Source organism: Diceros bicornis, chromosome 14 (genome assembly GCF_020826845.1).
Source record: "Diceros bicornis minor isolate mBicDic1 chromosome 14, mDicBic1.mat.cur, whole genome shotgun sequence".
In the NCBI taxonomy this organism is placed as follows: domain Eukaryota; kingdom Metazoa; phylum Chordata; class Mammalia; order Perissodactyla; family Rhinocerotidae; genus Diceros; species Diceros bicornis.
In genome coordinates, this window is record NC_080753.1 from 60,280,766 (window position 1) to 60,299,521 (window position 18,756).

Below are 18,756 nucleotides of genomic sequence, written 5' to 3' on the forward strand. Positions count from 1 at the left end.
GATGACTATAAATGGCGATTCTCTACTAAGGGTCTTTATTTTTAAAAAATCATTCCGTGTCATCCCCCACGTCAGGCCTGCTCGTGGGCGTGAGGCTGTACTTCCTCCGCCCCCTCCTAATGGAGTGAACCATTCCCAGCTCTTCCCCCCCTCCCAGCCCCTCTCTCTCTCTCTCTCTCTCTCTCTCCTCTCGCTCCTCTCTCTCTCTTCCTCGCTCCCTCTCTTTCTCTCCTCCCTCTGCGTTCCCCGTGCATAAAGTCTCCGTCGCTCCTGGAACTTGTTGGCAATGCCTATTTTTCAGCTTTCCCCCACGTTCTCTAAACTAACTATTTAAAGGTCTGCGGTCGCAAATGGTTTGACTAAACGTAGGATGGGACTTAAGTTGAACGGCAGATATATTTCACTGATCCTCGCGGTGCAAATAGGTAAGTGGCCGCCCGGCCGGGCTCGCAGCGGGCTGCAGGCGGCAGCCGGCCTGGCCCAAGGCGCCGAGGGGAACCGACTACCCTCGGGCCGCCCGGGGGTGCAGAGAAGCCGGCAAACCCCCAAGGGTGGGGGCACCGTCTCCTAGGGACTTGTGCGTCCCGAGTTGGTTTTTCTGAAAAAAGAGACTCTAAACGTTAGCCAGGAAATTTGTGCGGCCGGCAGTATTCAGGAAGGGGTTTTCCCCCCTTTTTGCCAAAGCACACGTCCATTTTTGCTTCCCTCTCTCGGGTTAGACCGGGTTTGGTGCGCTCTGGGGCAATGCATCGGCCCCTGAGATACTGCAAGGTATCATTTTGAAGGGTCGAAAGGTGAATGCAGAAACAAGATGGCTAGGCAGCTGGAACTGGAAAGTTTATGTGCAGAAAGCAAATATATTCCGGGGCTCAGACTGCTGCATTTAGAACTTTGTCATTCTCCCGTCCCCTTACCCCCCATATCCTAGCTGCAGCGTTTGCACTGGGCACCGCAGACCCGGCTGGGGGGCAAATTGAGAATAATAGGGAACCCCAAAGTACATATTTTAGTATGCTTATCATTGAAGAGGTTGAAATCAGACAAATATACGTGGATGTAATTTTCTATGCACGTTTGCTTGTTCTTTCCACATAGGCATCTGTGTTTTATATATAGGAAAGGGTTAAGGAGGGTTTGCGATATGCCATGTCGGGTGTTTGTTATTTTTGTTTGTTTGGGGTTGATTATGGACGGATTTATTTAGTCCCCGTTTTATGTTAAGGAATGTTGAGTCCTAGTTACACTGTCATGTGAGGCTTTTAAAAGTTCACATTTTTCCATCCAGAATGAAGAAGACGTTATGGAGGGGAGCACTAGAAAACCTCCTTCTTTGGTGCAGGTCAGAGCATTAATTAACTGGCCTAAAAGTGAAAGTGAAGCAGATTATTAATAGAATGGACAAGAGAAAAAATAGAAACTCTTCAAAGGGGTTTTCTGGAGACGGAGGGAATTATTGCCTCCCATCTTTTCAGGCTGTAGCATTTTTTGCAGACAAATCCTTGCAGTATTGGGGGGGTGCTTTAGGGAATTGGTTTGGGGCAAGAGACGAAATGCATAACATTTTTCATGAGAGGTGTGGAGGAACCAGAGTTTGGAGTTATCTATACGTTAAAATGGATTCTTTGCAGTACGTTTTTTATGCATTTGACATGATTTTAAGTATCCAATTTTTTTTGCATGAACATTATTGAATTTTAGAGTGTGTGGATGCAGGATGTTGGCATTTTCCTTTAATTCTAAGAAATGGCTTGATGTTTTGAATCTGTTTGTTTTGAATCTGTGACATTAGTGCAAAGAGCTGCAATAAATAAAGAACATTTTTCTAATTGCAGCAAATCCCTTAAATATTGGAAATAAGTGAATGTGGCATTTTGCAGTTAGCCTGCAAATTTTTAGAGAGCAAGAGACATCAGTTGTGTTTGAAATAGGGATTTTAATCGGAGAAGGTTTGGAGCTCTGTTTTCCCAGTGGAAAATAACCTTACTTTGGAGGGGTAATAAACAGCGATGGTGCATGCGGGATACTCTTGGAACATATTAACCTCGGCCCGAAAATGACCATTTGTTGGCTATAGAATTGAAATTGAGCATATTTGTTCCCGAATGTCTGCCCTTTCCCGCACCGGAGTCTCGATCTTTATTAATTCATGGCTGGGAGCTGTCCCAAATCGTTGACATTTGGCAAGAAAAGTGGGGGTTGGGGGGGACAAGGAGGTGGAGAGGGTGGTGAACGCAAATGAAGACACGGCGGGAGGAAGTTTGGAATGAATGAGAGGTCGAACGAATGAATGAACGAATGGAAATGGCACAAGACGCGGACACCGGAGTGGACAGGGAAGGAGCCCGGGCCGCCTCCTTGAGCCTCGCTGAAGCCGGTTCAGGAAGGACAGGGAGGGTCCTGTGGGCTGCGACCTGCCCGGATGCGTGAGCCTGCAAAACACGTCCCAAGCGCAAGCTCCCAGCCTCCCCGAGCCAACTAGAAACCAAGGAGTCATAGTTGCAAAAAACAGAAATTTTCACGACTTCTTTTACACATGCATACCACTCACACATGCGCGGTGTGGAGGGTCTTCTCCAGCAGCTCCTGGAAAGATAACGTGACAGGAGCGCTTCCCGCCCCCGGCAAGCCCCAATTCCCCTTTAAACAAAATGGCAGTGCATCTCAGAGGCTACTTTTTCGCCACCGAGTTTTGGGGGTGGACATAAGGGGTAAGGAGATACGGGGAGCTGGGGGCAAGGATTGACTATTTTATTTCGTTTCTTCGCTGCAAAGCTGCGTTTGAGGTATGCATTATAGAGCACGAGGTGTAGGGTTCATTGTGACAGCGTTCTATTAGAACAAAGATTCGTTTACTGGTTTATTCTATCTCAGTGTTCTATTTGATATTGTAGTCGCAAGAGCTTTTAATATTTTGCGCAGGGGGGACCAGGAGATTTGTGAAGGTGTGTGTATCCGCCCGAGCCGAGGTCGCAGTTAACCCTAGTTCCTTCCCCAGTGCTTCCCGTTCCGGATTAGAAAGCGCAAGGCCCGCCTGGTTCTTCCTGCAGCAACTGCAAACGGTGCGCTCTCGGAGGCTGCTGCAGGTTCGGTCACCTTCCCCCGTGTCTGCGTCTGGCCCGGCTCTCGGGGACCGGCGGCTGGTGGCGGGGCGGGGGGGGGGGGAGGCGGGGGACGGCTCTCCACGGAGACGTTCACACACAAGCCTTGGCGGCCAGAACACTGCCCAGGAAGGAGTGGGAGCTCGGGGACCGATTTCGATTCTGAAAAGATTCGCCTCTTCTCTCCCCTCCCTCGCCCCAACAGCGCAGATCTGTGCTTCTCGAGCGCCCTCCTGGCGCCCGGTGTGCTTTTTGCCACCCCCCACGGAGCCTTTAGCCTGCTTCGTTGGCCTTGGGGTGGAAAGCAATGGCCACGGCATTGCGCCCGCGGCCTAGAGCCTGTCTCTCGGTCCGGCGCTGAGGGTTCTGGCCGACCTGAGGCCAGGAGGGAGGACCTCGGTGCGGTCTGGGTTTCCTCCTCCTCCTTCTCTTACTCCTCCTCCATCACCTCCACCTTCACCTCCTCTTACCGTCCAGCACCCTCCCTGGAGGAAAGCCCGAGCTAGAGGCCAAGAGCCCCAGGTGGCAGCCACCTGGGCCCTCAGCCACAAGGCTAAGGCCTGGAGACGAAAGGTCTTACCCCGCTGCTGGCGGGAGGGGTGGCCAGTTTTTCTGAGATTTAAGGGTGTGTGGGGAGCTGCGCCGCAGATAGAGGCTGAGGGAAGCAGGGGGAACTTGAGGCTCACGTTTTGGCCTTCGAGGAGTTGACCCCGGGCACCCACGCAGGCACAGCCGTGACCCTGTCCGGCCCTGACTGCCCCCGACCACTCGTCACCCCTGCCCAGGCTCCGACGCTCTCTCTCCAGTGGGGCGGGGAAGGTGCACGCGATGATCTCACTTGGAACACATACTCCACGGTAGGCAATCGGTTTTATGAGGAAACAATCCATTTCAGTGGCTACTGGTGGCTTCCAGAGACTTTATTAATTTATTCATTCAGCAGTGTTTGCTGAGCGCCCACCAAGGACCGGGCACCGAGCCTGAGGCTTTTTAGCGATGTGGCATTAAGTTCATCTGCGTGGCTCCACGCTTCTCCGCCTCCCCACCCCTTCCTCACCCCTGCACTCTGCTGTCGAGACCCCCTCTGTCACCTCAGAATGGAAGATTGCACTGTTAGAGCCTTGACAGGCTTGCAGGGAAAGTGTTGGGAAACGAAGGAGGGAGTAAGGAGAAAGAAATAAAAGATGGGAGAAGTGAGAAGAGGGGGCGATGGAAACAGAAAAAGATCCAGAACGAGATGGGGAGGGAGCTGCGGGGAAGGAATGGTCTCGCCTACCCCGCACCCACACCCGCTCACACGCCGACAGTAGGCAGAAGACGCGTGGTTGGGTGCAAGTCAGTCATTCTTGGGCCGCATCTTTCATTCACCTTTAACACTGGCACCTCCCGAGGCTGGGCGCTAGTGGAAACCGCTCGTTGGGACTGAGCCACACCGAGTCCGGGGCGGGCTGGCGGTGGGGCTGCAGGGCGGGGTCGCGGCGCTGCTGACCGGTGTCCCCTCCTCCCCGCAGCGTACCTGGTGCAGGCCGTGAGAGCAGCGGGCAAGTGCGATGCGGTCTTTAAGGGCTTTTCGGACTGTTTGCTCAAGCTGGGCGACAGCATGGCCAACTACCCGCAGGGCCTGGATGACAAGACAAACATCAAGACCGTGTGCACGTAAGTCCTCTCTGGCCTGCTAGGTTTCTGTTCTGGGGGGCGCTGCTGAGGTCCAAGAGCTCCTTGCCTCCCGGCCAGCGCTCTGTATTCTGTGCCAGCGCGAATCCCCTCCTTCTCTCCTTCTGGCTCCCACCCTCAGGCCTTGGCAGGGGCCTGCACTGCCCAAGGGAACCCCAAGGTCAGGGATGGGCAGAGGAGGATCCCTTTTCCTGGGGCCCAGTCCGAGCCCTCCGCATCCTCACCCGGACACACAGAGGCGCATGCGTTCAACGCGCTGGAACCCAGGGCGAGGGGCCGTGGGAGCTGCTACTAGTTCCTCGCTGTGCTTTGAAGCAGTCTTCATCATTCTTTCTGCATGAATGAACGGCCTGCCGAGTACTCTCCGAAGAATAGTTGGTTTGGGTTTGAGGAGCATTTTAGGTAATGCTAGGTTTGCCTAAAGGGAAAGTCACTTGCCTATTTTGTCCATTTCTCCTGATAAAATTCCTTTCCAGTACACACCAAGAAGACTCCGGTCCCTTTTCCTCTTTCTGGGAGAGAGGCTGAAAGAATATTTTGTTTTGTTCCAATGACTTTTCCCAAGAGGAGTATGTCCTGGGGGACCAGTGACCATCTCTGCTGAGTTTTTAGCTGATTCTGCTGAGGTTTAGGGTAACCACCCTCCTTGCTTCCCACCCCTCTTCCTGCAACTACACGATATCCCCAGGCCAGGGCAGCTAAGAGCCCAAGGGGGGCTGGAAGGAGTTCATGGCCAGGGCCAGTCGTGTTTTCCCAGAGCTTGGCTGGAAAGTGCTGCTTCCACTGGCAAATGAGGTAGCTAGCAGAGCCCTTCCATGGTGGGCCAGCAACACTTTAGCTGCTGCAAACAGTAGAAATACCTCCATCCTCTGCAACACACACACACACACACACACACACACACACACGCGCGCGCGCACTTTTATTTTTCAAAAACAGTTGTAAACACACCCCTCCCCAATAATGGCCCTTCCAATAAAGCCAAGGCAAGAGGTGTTCCTTGTTCCCTATAGTTTGGAGTGACCATTTTCTGTGCCATCCTTTTTATACTGTGAAGTCCTTCCTCTCTCCCTAATTTCTGGGGTGTTTAACTTATGAATAAATGGGGGTCACTTTTGCTACGCACTTTCCTAACCACCGTGGCATCCACCAGGAGCCACAGCAGCTAAGTGGCTGGTACTTTCCCATCAGGAAAGGGACAAAAAGCTGGGTCTGGGATGCATACCCACCTCCTTTAATTCCAAATGTCTGATGATAGGTAAGAATGTATCTATAACGCTGGAAAGGTTAAATATAGATCAGCTCCCAAATCCTCCATCATTTGCTGGAACTTGGTTATTTGAAGCTATTTTAATTTTTTAGTAGGACTTTTGTCCTGGAAAATGGAAATGAGAAGAGCCCCTTCCAGAGGTCGCAGGCCACAGCTGGGTGGAGGTTCACACTCCTTGGTGGCACTGGTTGTTCAACACGCTGCTGAAACCACCTCCTCTCAGTCCCATGTGAATGTCCTTTTCCACCCTGTCCCTCTTCCAGAAGTCCTGTCCTCATCTGGGCATGCATAAAGAAAGGAGAGATTTAGACATCCTTTGGGAGGTACAATCTCGCAGAGAGCTCTGTCCCTCTGCCTCTTGCTTTCTTTAAATCTTGCTATTTATTACAAATTGAGGAACCTGGAAGCCCTGCGATCCAAGCCCCTCAGTCCTCATAAATTGGAGACTCACAGAGGTCATTAGAAAACAGCCAGAGCTCGAGACAATCCAACAAGCATTTAAAACTTGACTATTTGCCAAAAGATGGAGTAGGAGTGGAAACAAGCATAAACCAAACATAGTGCCTGCCTTCAACGTGCTTACAGTCCAGGCTAGCGAGCAGAAGGGAGAGAGAGGGGAAAATACAGTCAAATTTCGGGGAGGACAGTTGCTGGTGACCTGGCGCTAAGGGTCCGGGTGAAGCGGAGCCAGCCCGGAGTTACCGAGACGCACAGATCGACCCAGCACCGAAAGGAGACAGCGCCCCAGGAATCGATCACGGGTTGGAATTATATTTAGTCTCGGGATCTATTTTGGGTTTTCAGAAGAAAAGGGGACAATAAAAAAGGACAGGTTGGATGAAGGTTGTAGGGGCGGGGCTCGGATCTGAGCCCAGGAGCAGGAAGCGGCTGAGGGAGGCGCGAGGCTCCGGGGAAGAGGCGGGAAGGGAGGACGAGGAGAGGGGTCCCTCAAAGGCTGGCAGCGGGGGCACCTCGCCAGCCCGAGAGTCTCGGCCTGGGGGCTCCGCACGACGCCCCGAAGGCCGTGGGGGGAAGGTCTCATGGGGTCCAAGCCCGCGAAGAAGACTCTGGAAGGGGAGAAGAGGGGGACCAAGCGCGTAGGGCCAGGAGCACTGGGGTTTGCAACAGCAGGAGAAGGCTACAAAGCCGGCCCCAGGGGCTCGGGCACTAACACTCACCGACCCTGGGGAGGGGAGAGGCAGCAGGTGTCTCGGGACCGAATCTGAGCCGGGAGACTGTGGAGAGCAAGGCGATGGGCCGCGGAGGACCGAGACAAGTGGGGAGGAAGAGGAAGTGAAGAACTGAACAGAGGGAAACGGAGGGGAGGGAAAAGGAGGAAGACAAAGGAGGGAAGAGGAAAGGGAAAATAAGAGAGCGGGAAACAAAAGGCAGGGAAGGGGGAGAAGGAGGGCGAAGGCGAGAGAGTACCGCAGCGAGGAGAGGGAGGGAGACAGAAGGGGCGAGGGGGAGGAGAAAGTGAGAAGCCAAGAGGGGAGGGCCGTGCTCGGAGCAAGTAACCCATCTCGCAAGCTAAGAGGCATTAATGGGCAGCAGCTTGCAAGGCTTAACACTGTTTTCCTAGCTTTCCCCGAGGAGGACGAGCAATCTGTTTGCGCAGGCCGAGGTGCCAGCGCGGCGCAGCGGGTACAGCCCGGCTCCCGGCTGCCGGGTCCGCGCCCGGCGCCTGGGAAGAGAAACCAGACCCGGAAAGGGGCGGGCCCTCCCCTCGGACAGCAGCTTCTAGGGTGGGCCGGGGTGCAGCGAGGCCCGACCTTGCTCGGCCTTGGCGCCGGGGCGGTGGAGAGGAGGAAGGGAGGGGCGCGCCGGGAGGTTTGCGAGGCGGAGACCCGGGAGGCGCAGAGGCACAGGCCCGGGTCCTCTCCGCGCCCAAGGTGAACCTGCTTCTGTTTTGTTCTGTTCCTCGCCAGATACTGGGAGGATTTCCACAGCTGCACGGTCACAGCCCTTACGGATTGCCAGGAAGGGGCGAAAGATATGTGGGATAAACTGAGAAAAGAATCCAAAAACCTCAACATCCAAGGCAGCTTATTCGAACTCTGCGGCAGCGGCAACGGGGCGGCGGGGTCCCTGCTCCCGGCGCTCCCCGTGCTCCTGGTGTCTCTCTCGGCAGCTTTAGCGACCTGGCTTTCCTTCTGAGCGCGGGGCCGGCTCCCCCCGCGCACCCACCCACTCTCACTCCATGCTCCCGGAAATCAAGAGGAAGATCCATTCGTTCTTTGGGGACGTTGTGATTCTCTGTGATGCTGAAAACACGCATATAGGATTGTGGGAAATCCTGATTCTCTTTTTGATTGCGTTTGATTTCTGGTGTTTTATTTGCCAAATGTTACCAATCAGTGAGCGAGCAAGCACAGCCAAAATCGGACCTCAGCTTTAGTCCGTCTTCACACAAAAATAAGAAAACGGCAAACCCACCCCATTTTTTTAATTTTTATTTTTTGGCACAAGAATCTCAGGAATGGCCCTGGGCCACCTACTATACTAATCATGTTAACACATGACCAATGATGGGCTCCTCCTCATAGGAAAGAGAGGAGAGGAGAAGGCCAGGGGAGTGAATTCAAGAGAGATGTCCAAGAGGGAAGAATATGGTGAATAATTCACGCTCACGTCTTTCTTCCACAGTATCTTGTTTTGATCATTTCCACTGCACATTTCTCCTCGAGAAAAGCGAAAAGACAGATTGTTGGCTCTGTGTTTTAAGGATAGGAGGGAGAGAGGAAAAGGATGGAGGGAATCTCGGGGTAGAGGTAGAGGCTGCCAGAAGAAACGCTGCTGACGTCACTGAGAGGTTAGGCTTCCCCTGCTGTTGTCGATGCATCTTTCCAAGTCCACTGCCTTTATTTTCCCTCTTGTTTTAGCTGTTACACACACAGTAATACCTGAATACCCAACGGAATACATCACAAGGGGGGATGTTAAATGTTAACCTAAAATATAGTTAAAAGATTTTGACATAAACGAGCCTTGATTTTAAAAAAAAAAGAGAGACGTAATTTAAAAAGTTTATTATAAATTAAATTCAGCAAAAAAAGATTTGCTACAAAGTATAGAGAAGTATAAAATAAAAGTTATTGTTTGAAGCGAGGGTGTCGTGTGTTTCCTGCCCGAGCCTGCTTTCGTGGCCGAGTCCTCAGGGTCACCTGAAGGGGCACGTGATGCTGGCTGATAAATTCACCTGTTAAGCCGCTGGATAACCTAGCATCTTCAAGCAGACTCTCCTCAACTAGGACACTTTGCCACTTCCCCGAAATTCTGTTTAAGGAAGAAAGAGAGGGAGTTATATTTGTTAAATAAATTAAAAAGCAGAGATCTTTTCTAGGTGAGGTTTAGGGGACTTGGGCCTGCGCGCAGCCGAGAACACACACGCAGACCGCCTGCTAGTGGCCGGCCCGCAGCCCCCGCCCCAGGCGGGTCGAGCCCTAACCACGATTCGCCTTTTCCTCTGAGGTGGCTGGAAGCAGCTTGCGATGGAACCGCCATTAAGGGCCCTAGCAGAGGGGCAGAGAGGCTGTGGTCCCTGGCAGGGATCAGGTGAATCCTTTCATAATTAATAAGACAGCTCAGCTGAAATGGCGAGGAGACGGGACCCCATCGATCTGGCAGTCGAGCTGCTTCCGCCTCTTCTATTTATAGGCCCCGCATGGCCTTACGGAGAAGTAAACATTCGGGAGTAAACACGAGCAGAGGAGGCCGGGGTCCAGGGCTGCAGAACTGGAGCAGGCTGGGGGAGGGAGAACCGAATGTACGTCTCTGGGTTCAATGAAATCGATATCTGATTTCTTGGAGAAGGCGAGGGTGGGAGGGAGCTGTGGGGTCCCCGGGTTGGGGTGTGGAGGGAGGCCGAGGGGGCTGCGGCGGGTTCCTGCGCCGCGGAGCCTGCCGGCCGGCGCCTAAACGGTACGTGGGGGCTCTGAAATGCAATGTGTAAACAATCGCTAGAGTAACAGTTCATAAATCAAACCCAGTAGGTCGCAGCCCAATCTGCATTCCCCCCACGGATTGTATTCCAGCAACACATGCGTCCCTGCGCCCCGAGCGCTGGAAGCTGCCGGGATTCTTAATGGCAGCATATATTACCGCGGCCGGTGCACGCACGCGCCACGCCGGCCACTCCTGGGAATAGTTTCACCCGCCACCCCTCTACCCAGCCCCCTCCTCCGTCCATCCCCGCTTTTCAGTCAAAACCAAAGGAGACGCTCGCTGCCTGCGCGGAGTGGGCACCCACCGGGGAACGCTAGTTGTTTTTGAAAATAGAGCTTGGTTTTGATCGTTTCGTTTCAGCGCTTATTTTAGGTCTAAGTATAAATAGGACGATTGTAACCCGAGCTCAACCCCTGGAATTCAAATTAAAATATCTGAGCCTATTTTAAATACGAATCTATTTAATGAGAGGGAGGAGAACGAGAAGAAAGAGGGAGGGTCTTCCGTCATTTTGCCTTAGCGCGCCGCCTCCTATCGATATCTTTCCTTCCTCAAACTGGGGGAGAACCAGTGCGCACAACTGGGCCCCTTGCTTGCCAAAAGAAAATGCACGCGTCCTTCTCCCCAGGTTTTGTGGGGAGGGAGACCACCGCTTCACACGGAGGACGCCCCTCCCGCCGCAGCGCGGGCTCCCACCTAAAAATCAGTCTCCTTCCAAATCTGGAAGAAGGCGAGGCTGAGAGAGGGGACTAAAGCGACGGGGGGGCGGGGGGGGGGCGCCCGGGATTGGGAACTCGGGCTTGTTTGCTCTCCCAACAGGGTTCTTCTCAAATAACCGCGTCCTCCTGCGGCTGCAACTGCCTCCCAGGTAGGGCCGCCCTAGAGGGAGGGCGCCCCACCGCCGGTCCTTCTACGTCCCCACTCCGCCTTGTCCCAGGTCGCCCCAGGGAGTCTCGAGAAAGCTCGATGACGGGTTTGGGGCTCCCTCGCCCTATCCTAGGCCGGGGACCACGCTCACGTGCACTTGGAGAGAGCCCCAGGAACGCAAGGCGGCGAGTCTCGGAAACGCGGGTTGCCACATCTCTTCAGAGAACGTTTCATCTGGTTGTGGTGATTGTTTAGATTATTTTCGCCCCGTCTTCGACTATAATTTGCTGTCTAATCATGATGACATCTCCATATGTTAGCTGATGTTATTGTTTTTAAGCAGCAACGCGGTAAGCCCAGTTCCCAGCTCAGGGAGATATTAACCAAGGTGAGCATCCCCATCGCTGAGATGGGGGGACGGAGTGGGCGTCAGGACCAAGGGGATCGTCATACCCTCCTCCACCTCACAGAGCAGCGTACTCAGCTCTGTGCACAGCTCACGGCTCTCCGCTTGGCCCACTCGCGCTGGCTTCGAGGCCTTGAGGACCTGTTGGTATTGGGGAACGACCCTCCTTCACTTCATCCCCTGCCCCAGTAGATTCAAAATACAGAAGTTCACTGAATACAATGTTTGGTTATCCTCGTGAAAATGTCAGGCCAACTCCAGAGCCCCAGCCTCAGCCGAAGAACTAGGGAGCCCTTGGGAGGGGGAATTAGAGGGAAGGAGAAGACAGTAGGAGGAGGAGAAGTACATGGAAAATGGGGGGCGTGGAGAAAAATGGGGAAAACAGATCCAGAAGTAGAGTTAGCAGAGGGGAGAGAAGGAACAGAAGGAGATAATGGAGAAATTGAGAGCTGGAGATGCTAGAGTCGTAGAGGAGAGATGGAAGACAGAGATGAAATCACTACTTATTTTCATGCAGGACGCTCAGGGAAGCAAATGAGCGCAAGACCACCACATAGATTCTCTTTCTGCGGATCCAGAGATCTTTCACTCCCGCCCGAGCCCCGAGGGCCAGGGCCAGAGGAGTCGCGGCGCTTTGGGGCTGGGCAGGCCTGGCCGGAGAGCGTGGGAGCGCCAGCTTCTAGCCCTCGTAGGGAGCCCCGCCCCCGCAGAAATCGGATGGGAGGGCTGAAATGGAGCCCTTCCCTTTCCTCCCTTCCCGAAACTCCCTCCTGTACTGGCACAGCTGCTTCCGGGAAGGTCTTCGAACATTCTCTCCCTCTCCCAATCCCTCCTTCTCCCCCGGACACCCAAGGCTCGGCGCCCTGGCAAGGACAGGCTGGGTGCATGTGGTCCTGCAGGGGTCCACTCTCTGGAACAGTCTACCACCCTGTCCCATGGGCCCCGAGGGAAGGTTCACTGTCCCACTGCTCTTTCCCTCCCAACACCTACCAAAGGAAATCAAAGCGTTGCTTCCCTCGCCCCTTGCCCCTGGCCTGAAAATGAAGGGAGGTGGGGGCCGCAGCGAGGACTGCAGCAGTGCGGCTGGAGGAAGACACTGGGTTCGCCGCCCTCCATCCCCCCCACACCCCCACCCAAGCCAGGGCTTCAGGGAGCTGTGTAATGCTGTAGTTTTGTGTTTGTCCCCCAAGGAAAAGAACAGCATGTCGTTGGGGCCGGAGCAGCTCCCAAACCGAATGCCCGAATAAGGAAACCGTGCCCAGCCCCGCCCAGCCTCAGCTCCGGCCATCTACCCACTCCAGCCCCACCGGGCGAGGAGGAGTGTAACATTCCTATCCAGATTCTCACCTGGGAGGACATCGCCTTTAGAGTGAGGACTCAGGAGCCAGAAGACCTCCCTTACCAGCGGCGTAACCGTGGATGTTACTTAAGCCCTCTGTACCTCAGTTTCCTCCTCTGTAAAATGGGGATAATCATCCCTACGTCATAGGGTCGCACTTTGTATCAAATAAGATAACACAGGTAAAGCGCTTTTGCACTCCGTGCCGCTTACCTAATGGTAGCTACTACTATTTTTGTTTCCTCTGGCCTCCATACAAGCTTCATCCGACGAGTCTCACAGAATTCTCCAAAACAACCTCGAGTAGAGAACCTCATTTAATACTTTGTAGTCCAGCAGCTTAAATTTCTCTTGCTGCAGGCTACCCAGCGCTCCACCCGGCTCTGGCCTTCTCAGAGGATGCTCTAGATAAGCTCCTTGAATTGTCAGCCGCTCGACAGTGATTGCGCCCCCGGACCCCACCGACCCAACCTGGGCCAGACTCCTGGCTTTCCCTGCCTGCGAACACCCAACCTCGGGTCCCTGGGTTCTCCCCGCACTAACGGATTCCTCCTGGAGCTTCCCGGACAGCTTCTCTTCCTCCCCCTCCCCCACAGCCATTTATATTAAATTCCTCTCCCAAAAGGGAAAAAAAAGTAACGTATTTATTGAAACCAGCAAAGCAATACAATGATACATGGAGCGAAAAAAATTAACCCATCCTGCGCTAACTAACGTTAATAGACTGACGTGTGTCCTTCCGCTCCTATCTCCATGCTCACAAAAATATATGACATTTACCCGTTCGCAGGACAGGGGGTTTACTTCTGTTTACAAAATTATGATATATTTTTCTCTTCTACCAAATCCTTGAAGATAAATACCTAAACAAATAACTCCTTCGTTTAAATAGTTACACAGTATTTCTTACAAGGTCATACTACAATTTATTTAATTTCCACTCACTGATGAACATTTCGGTTTTCCCAATTTGTTGGTGTCCTACAAATATTGTTGTAATAAGTATTCCTGTTCAAAACCTGATGTAGTAGTATGTTTATTTCTTCAATAGAATAGATTCCCCTAAACTTGGATTGCTGGACAGAAAGGTAGTACGTATGTGTGTTATTTTTTAAATGTATATGTGCTTTTAATTTGAAAAAACAGAAAACGTTGTATTACTTTCCCCAAGTGTGTCGAGTGCCCGTTTCCTCGCATCCTCGTCAACACTGTATGTTAACACTTTTTTGTTTTTGTCAACCCAGTAGGTAACCTGGCTGCTTTCTGGAATGCCAGCCTTTCCGCGGCACCCGCATTGGTTCTCTGGACCCCTCTCGGGCCATGATCGCCCCCAGAGAGTCCCCCGGACTGGCGGGAAGGCCCAGCTAGACTTTGGGTCCCCCTCCGCGGGCAGCAGCAAGGACCCAGCAAGCAGCGACTTTTATGCAAAGTCAGGTGTAATTAGTCCTGGAAAACCCTCTTGCTCTTTAATCTAATCCACACGCCTCAGGGAGCCAGTGCGTGGGTGCTGCGGGGTGCTGGGTGAGTGACTGTGGCCGGGCGGAGATGGGGCTCCGTTGCAGGTCCCCCCACCGCCCTCGCCACTTCCATCCGGGAGCTCCGCCCCTCCCTACAGCCACAAAGAGGGCTGGTGAGTCAATACCAAGGCTGCGACCCCCTGGCCTGTCTGCATGGAAAGCGAACAAGGAAGGAGGCAGCAAAGGCGAGAAAAAATTGCACCTCGGAGGAAGGGCAGCAAAGACGACAGCGGAGCTTTTCTCTCCTCAGCCCAGTGAGACCAAGAGGCTTCCACAGGCGGGACCAACTCAGAGGGAGCCACGAGGAGGACCCAACCAGCTCCGGGGGATTGGGCGCACAGAGACGGGATTATGCTACTCTGCCCCTTCCCCCGCCCCCTGCTTTGCTCTGCCTAACTTTTTAAAAAGTTAACTTACTTTTATTGAGCGCTTACTACAAGCTAGGCGTTATACTAAAGCTTCCCGAACATCATCCCATTTCCTGCGCTCATTTCTGTAGAAGGTTGTATTATCCTCATTTTACAGATGAGAAACAGGTGTAGAGAGAGGTTAGCCACTTGCCCGGAATCAGCAGGTAGGAAGTGAAATGTGAGCACTAATCTGTTTCGGGAAGCTGTTTTAAGACTTCACTTTTCTTGTTCTGTTACTATTTGGAGCCAAAAGAGAGACAGCACAAGCTAAAAAAGACAACAAAGAAACTCAAGTCCTATGGTAGGCAGAATAATGGCCTCACAGAGCTGTCATGTCCTAATCCCTGGAAACTGTGGATATGTTAGTTACAGGGCAAAGAGGAATGAAGGTTGCAGATGGAATTAGGTTGCTAACTGGCTGACCTTAAAATAAAGAGATTATTCTAGATCGCCCCTGAGGGCCCAGTGTAATCCCAAGAATGCTTAAAAGTGAAAAATGGATGTCAGAGTCAGGGGATGTGAGAGGGACTCGACCCACCTTTGTTGGCTTTGAAGATGGAAGAAAGGGTCCACAAGCCAAGGAATTCAGGCAGCCCAGTGATTTTCGCCCAGTGAAACCCACATCAGACTTCTGATCTACAGAACTAACTGTAAGATAATAAATTTGCATAGTTTAAGCCACTAAATTTGTGGAAATTTGTTACAGTTGCAAATAGAAAAATAATACAAATCCTAGTTTTAGCTGAGGGATCCATTACACAAGCCCAGAGAGCCCGGTATTCAGGACGTATGTTTCTGGGGTCTGCTCAGGGCCTTCTTGGAGTGTTTGGGGGCAGGGCGGGGGCAGTCTCGTTTCAGCCAGGGCAGCTGCGCATGTGAGAGAGCGAGGGCATTAGAAAGTAAACTTCAAAGGACCAGCTAACAAAACATTGGATTGATGTTTCACATGTTGGCATAGAACCTTTCCATTATTTTCTCTCCCTCTTTGTGCCCCTTTTAACTGCAAGAGCCTCTCATTTGCTTGCTTTCCCTCCAGTACTTTAACAGAGGTGCAGGCAAGTTCCTTGGTTCTGTACCAGCCACGGGCCTGCTTGGATCTGAAAAGTTCATCACTACAATGATAAATTGTCTGATGGTACATTCATGAAATCTGTCACCAGGTAGATATTCTCTTGATCAGTCACAGCCACTAACATTAGCTACAGACCTTATCACCTGGACAAATCATGTGTTCAATTGATTTTTAACGGTGGTGATGTTTCCAACTTCTTATACTACCCAGGGCACAGAAGGCAGTGGGTCTGATCTCTGTGGGACACCTGGGCTCAATCACTTGCTGTGGGTGTCCTAGGAAGGGTGGTAGTGACAAATAAAGGAAAAAGCAAAACCAGACTGACCACAGGCGGCGCTGCCTTGCCAGTGGAGAGAAACTTCTTAGCGTAGTCCCAACCTGCTGAAGAGGAGAGGGAGAAAAGGACACGCTTGTCTGTCTGGGTTAATCAAGTCACAAATTGCTTTGTTTACATTAAGACACCATTGTAGGAGTCTCTTCTTGATTAAGAAAGAAGCAAGATTAAGCAAGCAAGCTAGCAGGTGAGGCCAGGCAGGGGTAATTAGCTTCAGCCTGACCAAGACAGAGTTGCCACAGATTCCTGCGCCTGGGCCTGCCTCAGTCTTTCCATTTCCTCCAAGGGGTCTGCTGAGCCCTGGAGAGTGACTGTGAAAAATGGCTCTGGGACCCCCTGGTTCGCTGGTGGCCTCCCCAGGCTTTTGCCTAAAACATGTTGAATTGTGCCATCCCTGAGGCAGGTAGAGAAATCTCACACAAAGTGGTATTTAACTCGGACCAAACACAAATTCTTCAAAATAGGCAACTTTGAAGGGGATAAAGAGCATCAGCAAGTGTGGGAGGCACATCCATCAGCGCCAAGTCCAGAGTGCCGGCCAGGCCTCCTGGAGGCTTTCTGCTGGGTGCCTGGGGCAGTCAGGTTTGTATCGTGTACACCTACTGCCTCCTACAGAGCAGCCTTTGGGCAGCGTTTTCCTGTGCAACCATTCTGCTGCCCCCTTTTTGCACTATTTTCTGCTCCTTTGAACAGAACGAGGGGGCAAACTCCATCTCCTCCATTTCTTTGTCTATAGGATTTGTTGTATATTTTTTTTCCTCTTTCTGAATAGCCCGTAGCACTTGTACGGATAGCAGAAAAAATGGTCTGCCCAAATCTTTATTTTCTGGAGTTGCTATATATTCTATTCCAAAATGTATTCATGTATACCCACTTACACAGATATTCATAATTACATATTCTCTAATTCATATCTATTCTCTCTAGGACACACGGATACATACAGGCACACACATGCACACACACACACATGCACACACGCACTGCACTTGGGGCCTTGACCTTATTCCGTCTGATTTTTTCTTGGATCTTGCCTCTTATCTACTAAATAGTCTTTGCTATCTTGGGTTTCATTCTCCAAACGCTCCTTCTCCTCAGCTTACAAACACCCTCAAATCTCTTGTAGCCTAAAAGATAACAGCCTTCCCTTGTCCATCCTACTCTCCCCTCACTACTGACCCATTTCTCCATCAAGCTCCTGGAACAGTGCGCAGCCCAAGGCAGACACTCAGCAAATTGGAAGAACATGTGAATGAAGTGTTCTCCTTTCCTCCTCAGCCGGCTGCCCCCTCCCTGCCCCAGCCCTGGCCATCAGAGCTGCTGGGGACACGGGTTCCTCCCTACCAACTGCGGACACCGCACTCTCTTTGGCCTCCTCCATTTCTCCCCCATTTGTATTTTACCATATACAAATTATTCCATGTATTCTATTTTAAAATTTACCAAGAATCCACATTCACTGTAGGAAAATTAGCAACTGCAGGTGACTCAAAAGGGAAAAATTAAAATAGCCATAATTTCTTCACCAGTGATATGCATTTTGGTTTCAGTGTCTCTTGTATTGATTCTCTCCTTTCTACATGGGTGTGATAATGTCATTTCCCTTTTCACTTCCTTCCCCTTGTTGAATCATTGCTGAGTGATTCAGGTTCCCTGCATGGCACTGAAGACTCATCCGGATCTGGTCTCATCTCATCTTACCAGACACCTCCCCATCCACAGCCCTCCACACCCCCACCATACACTGCAACCAGATGGAATTCCTTGCCCCTTCTTGAACTGACACATCCTCTCCCCTATTGCATGCCTTTGCTCAGTTAGTTCTTCCAGTCTAAAATACATTGCCCTTCCATCCACCCACTTCCCTCTGTCTGTGGACGTCCTCCTACTTCTTCAAGACTCTGCTCGTGCTCAACTTTTCATGAAACCTTCTCTGACCCCCTAGTCAGAATCATTGGGTTGCCCCTCTATGGCACTTTGTTCTGAATTTTGTATTATCATTCGCAGTTTGCTGGTCCGTTTTGTCTTTACACAATAGGTTCCTTGAGGTCAGGGACTGTGTCTCATTAATCTTTGGATCTCCCACAATGCCTAGCACTGTGCCTGGCACAGATGTTCATGGAATAAAGAACATTTCCAGCTGCTCTTGCCTCACACATATGTAGTTGTCCATTCTAACTTTGAAAGGATAAAGACAGATGTTGCTAATGCCAACCCTTCTTCTGGGCTGCATCTTGATAATGCCCTTTCTCCCTCAGAAACTCCTCCTGGCAGCCTAGGTGTTTACCCCCAGGAGAGGGGAGGTGTGAAATTGTTGGATGCATGCTGTGGAGTACCTTCCAGTGGTTAGAAGCAAAGGAATAGATATACCCATAGCCATGCAGAGAAAAGGGAAGAAATGAATGATAGCTAAAACAAGAGGGTGGAAAGAGAAGAGAAGCAACTCCTTCTTGATGTATCCTTTTCGTGTCTCTGAGAACACCTTACTCAGCATTTCATTCGCTTGTTATGTTTTTCTTAGGCCGCAGGGAGACCCGGAAGATTTGTGTTCCTCCTTCCATGCCCTCCCTCTCATCCAAGGAGCTCTTGAAATCAATAACTTTCCTGTTCCTTTGTTGGCAGAAGAGACTTTTCCACACCTCAGCTTCGCTCAGATTATGCTCTTATCACCTCCTATGTGCACAATGACTGTGCATGTGGGAGCCGGCCTCCAAGATTGCCTCCAATGATCCTTGACTTTTGGTCTATATGCCTGTGGGTAGTCACTTTGCACAACGAACCAGGGCTGGCCCTGTGTGACCAATAGAACGTGAATGAAATAATG

At 51.6% G+C, this 18,756-nt stretch overlaps 1 protein-coding gene across 1 annotated transcript; it reads left to right on the forward strand.

Annotated features, from left to right (window-relative positions):
• The first annotated feature begins 239 nt into the window (after positions 1-239).
• Positions 240-9,146, forward strand: NRN1 (neuritin 1). Its single transcript, XM_058555327.1, has 3 exons — positions 240-425; positions 4,610-4,754; positions 7,971-9,146. Exons 1-3 carry the CDS (start codon positions 371-373, stop codon positions 8,197-8,199), a joined length of 429 nt encoding a protein of 142 aa, XP_058411310.1. The 5' UTR covers positions 240-370; the 3' UTR covers positions 8,200-9,146.
• Positions 9,147-18,756: the final 9,610 nt, after the last annotated feature.

Excerpts from the sequence above, each read along its gene's own strand:
- NRN1 (XM_058555327.1), top strand. The coding sequence starts at position 371 with ATGGGACTTAAGTTGAACGGCAGATATATTTCACTGATCCTCGCGGTG. Across the intron at positions 426-4,609 it reads GATCCTCGCGGTGCAAATAG|CGTACCTGGTGCAGGCCGTG; the intron begins GTAAGTGGCCGC and ends TCCTCCCCGCAG. Across the intron at positions 4,755-7,970 it reads AACATCAAGACCGTGTGCAC|ATACTGGGAGGATTTCCACA; the intron begins GTAAGTCCTCTC and ends GTTCCTCGCCAG.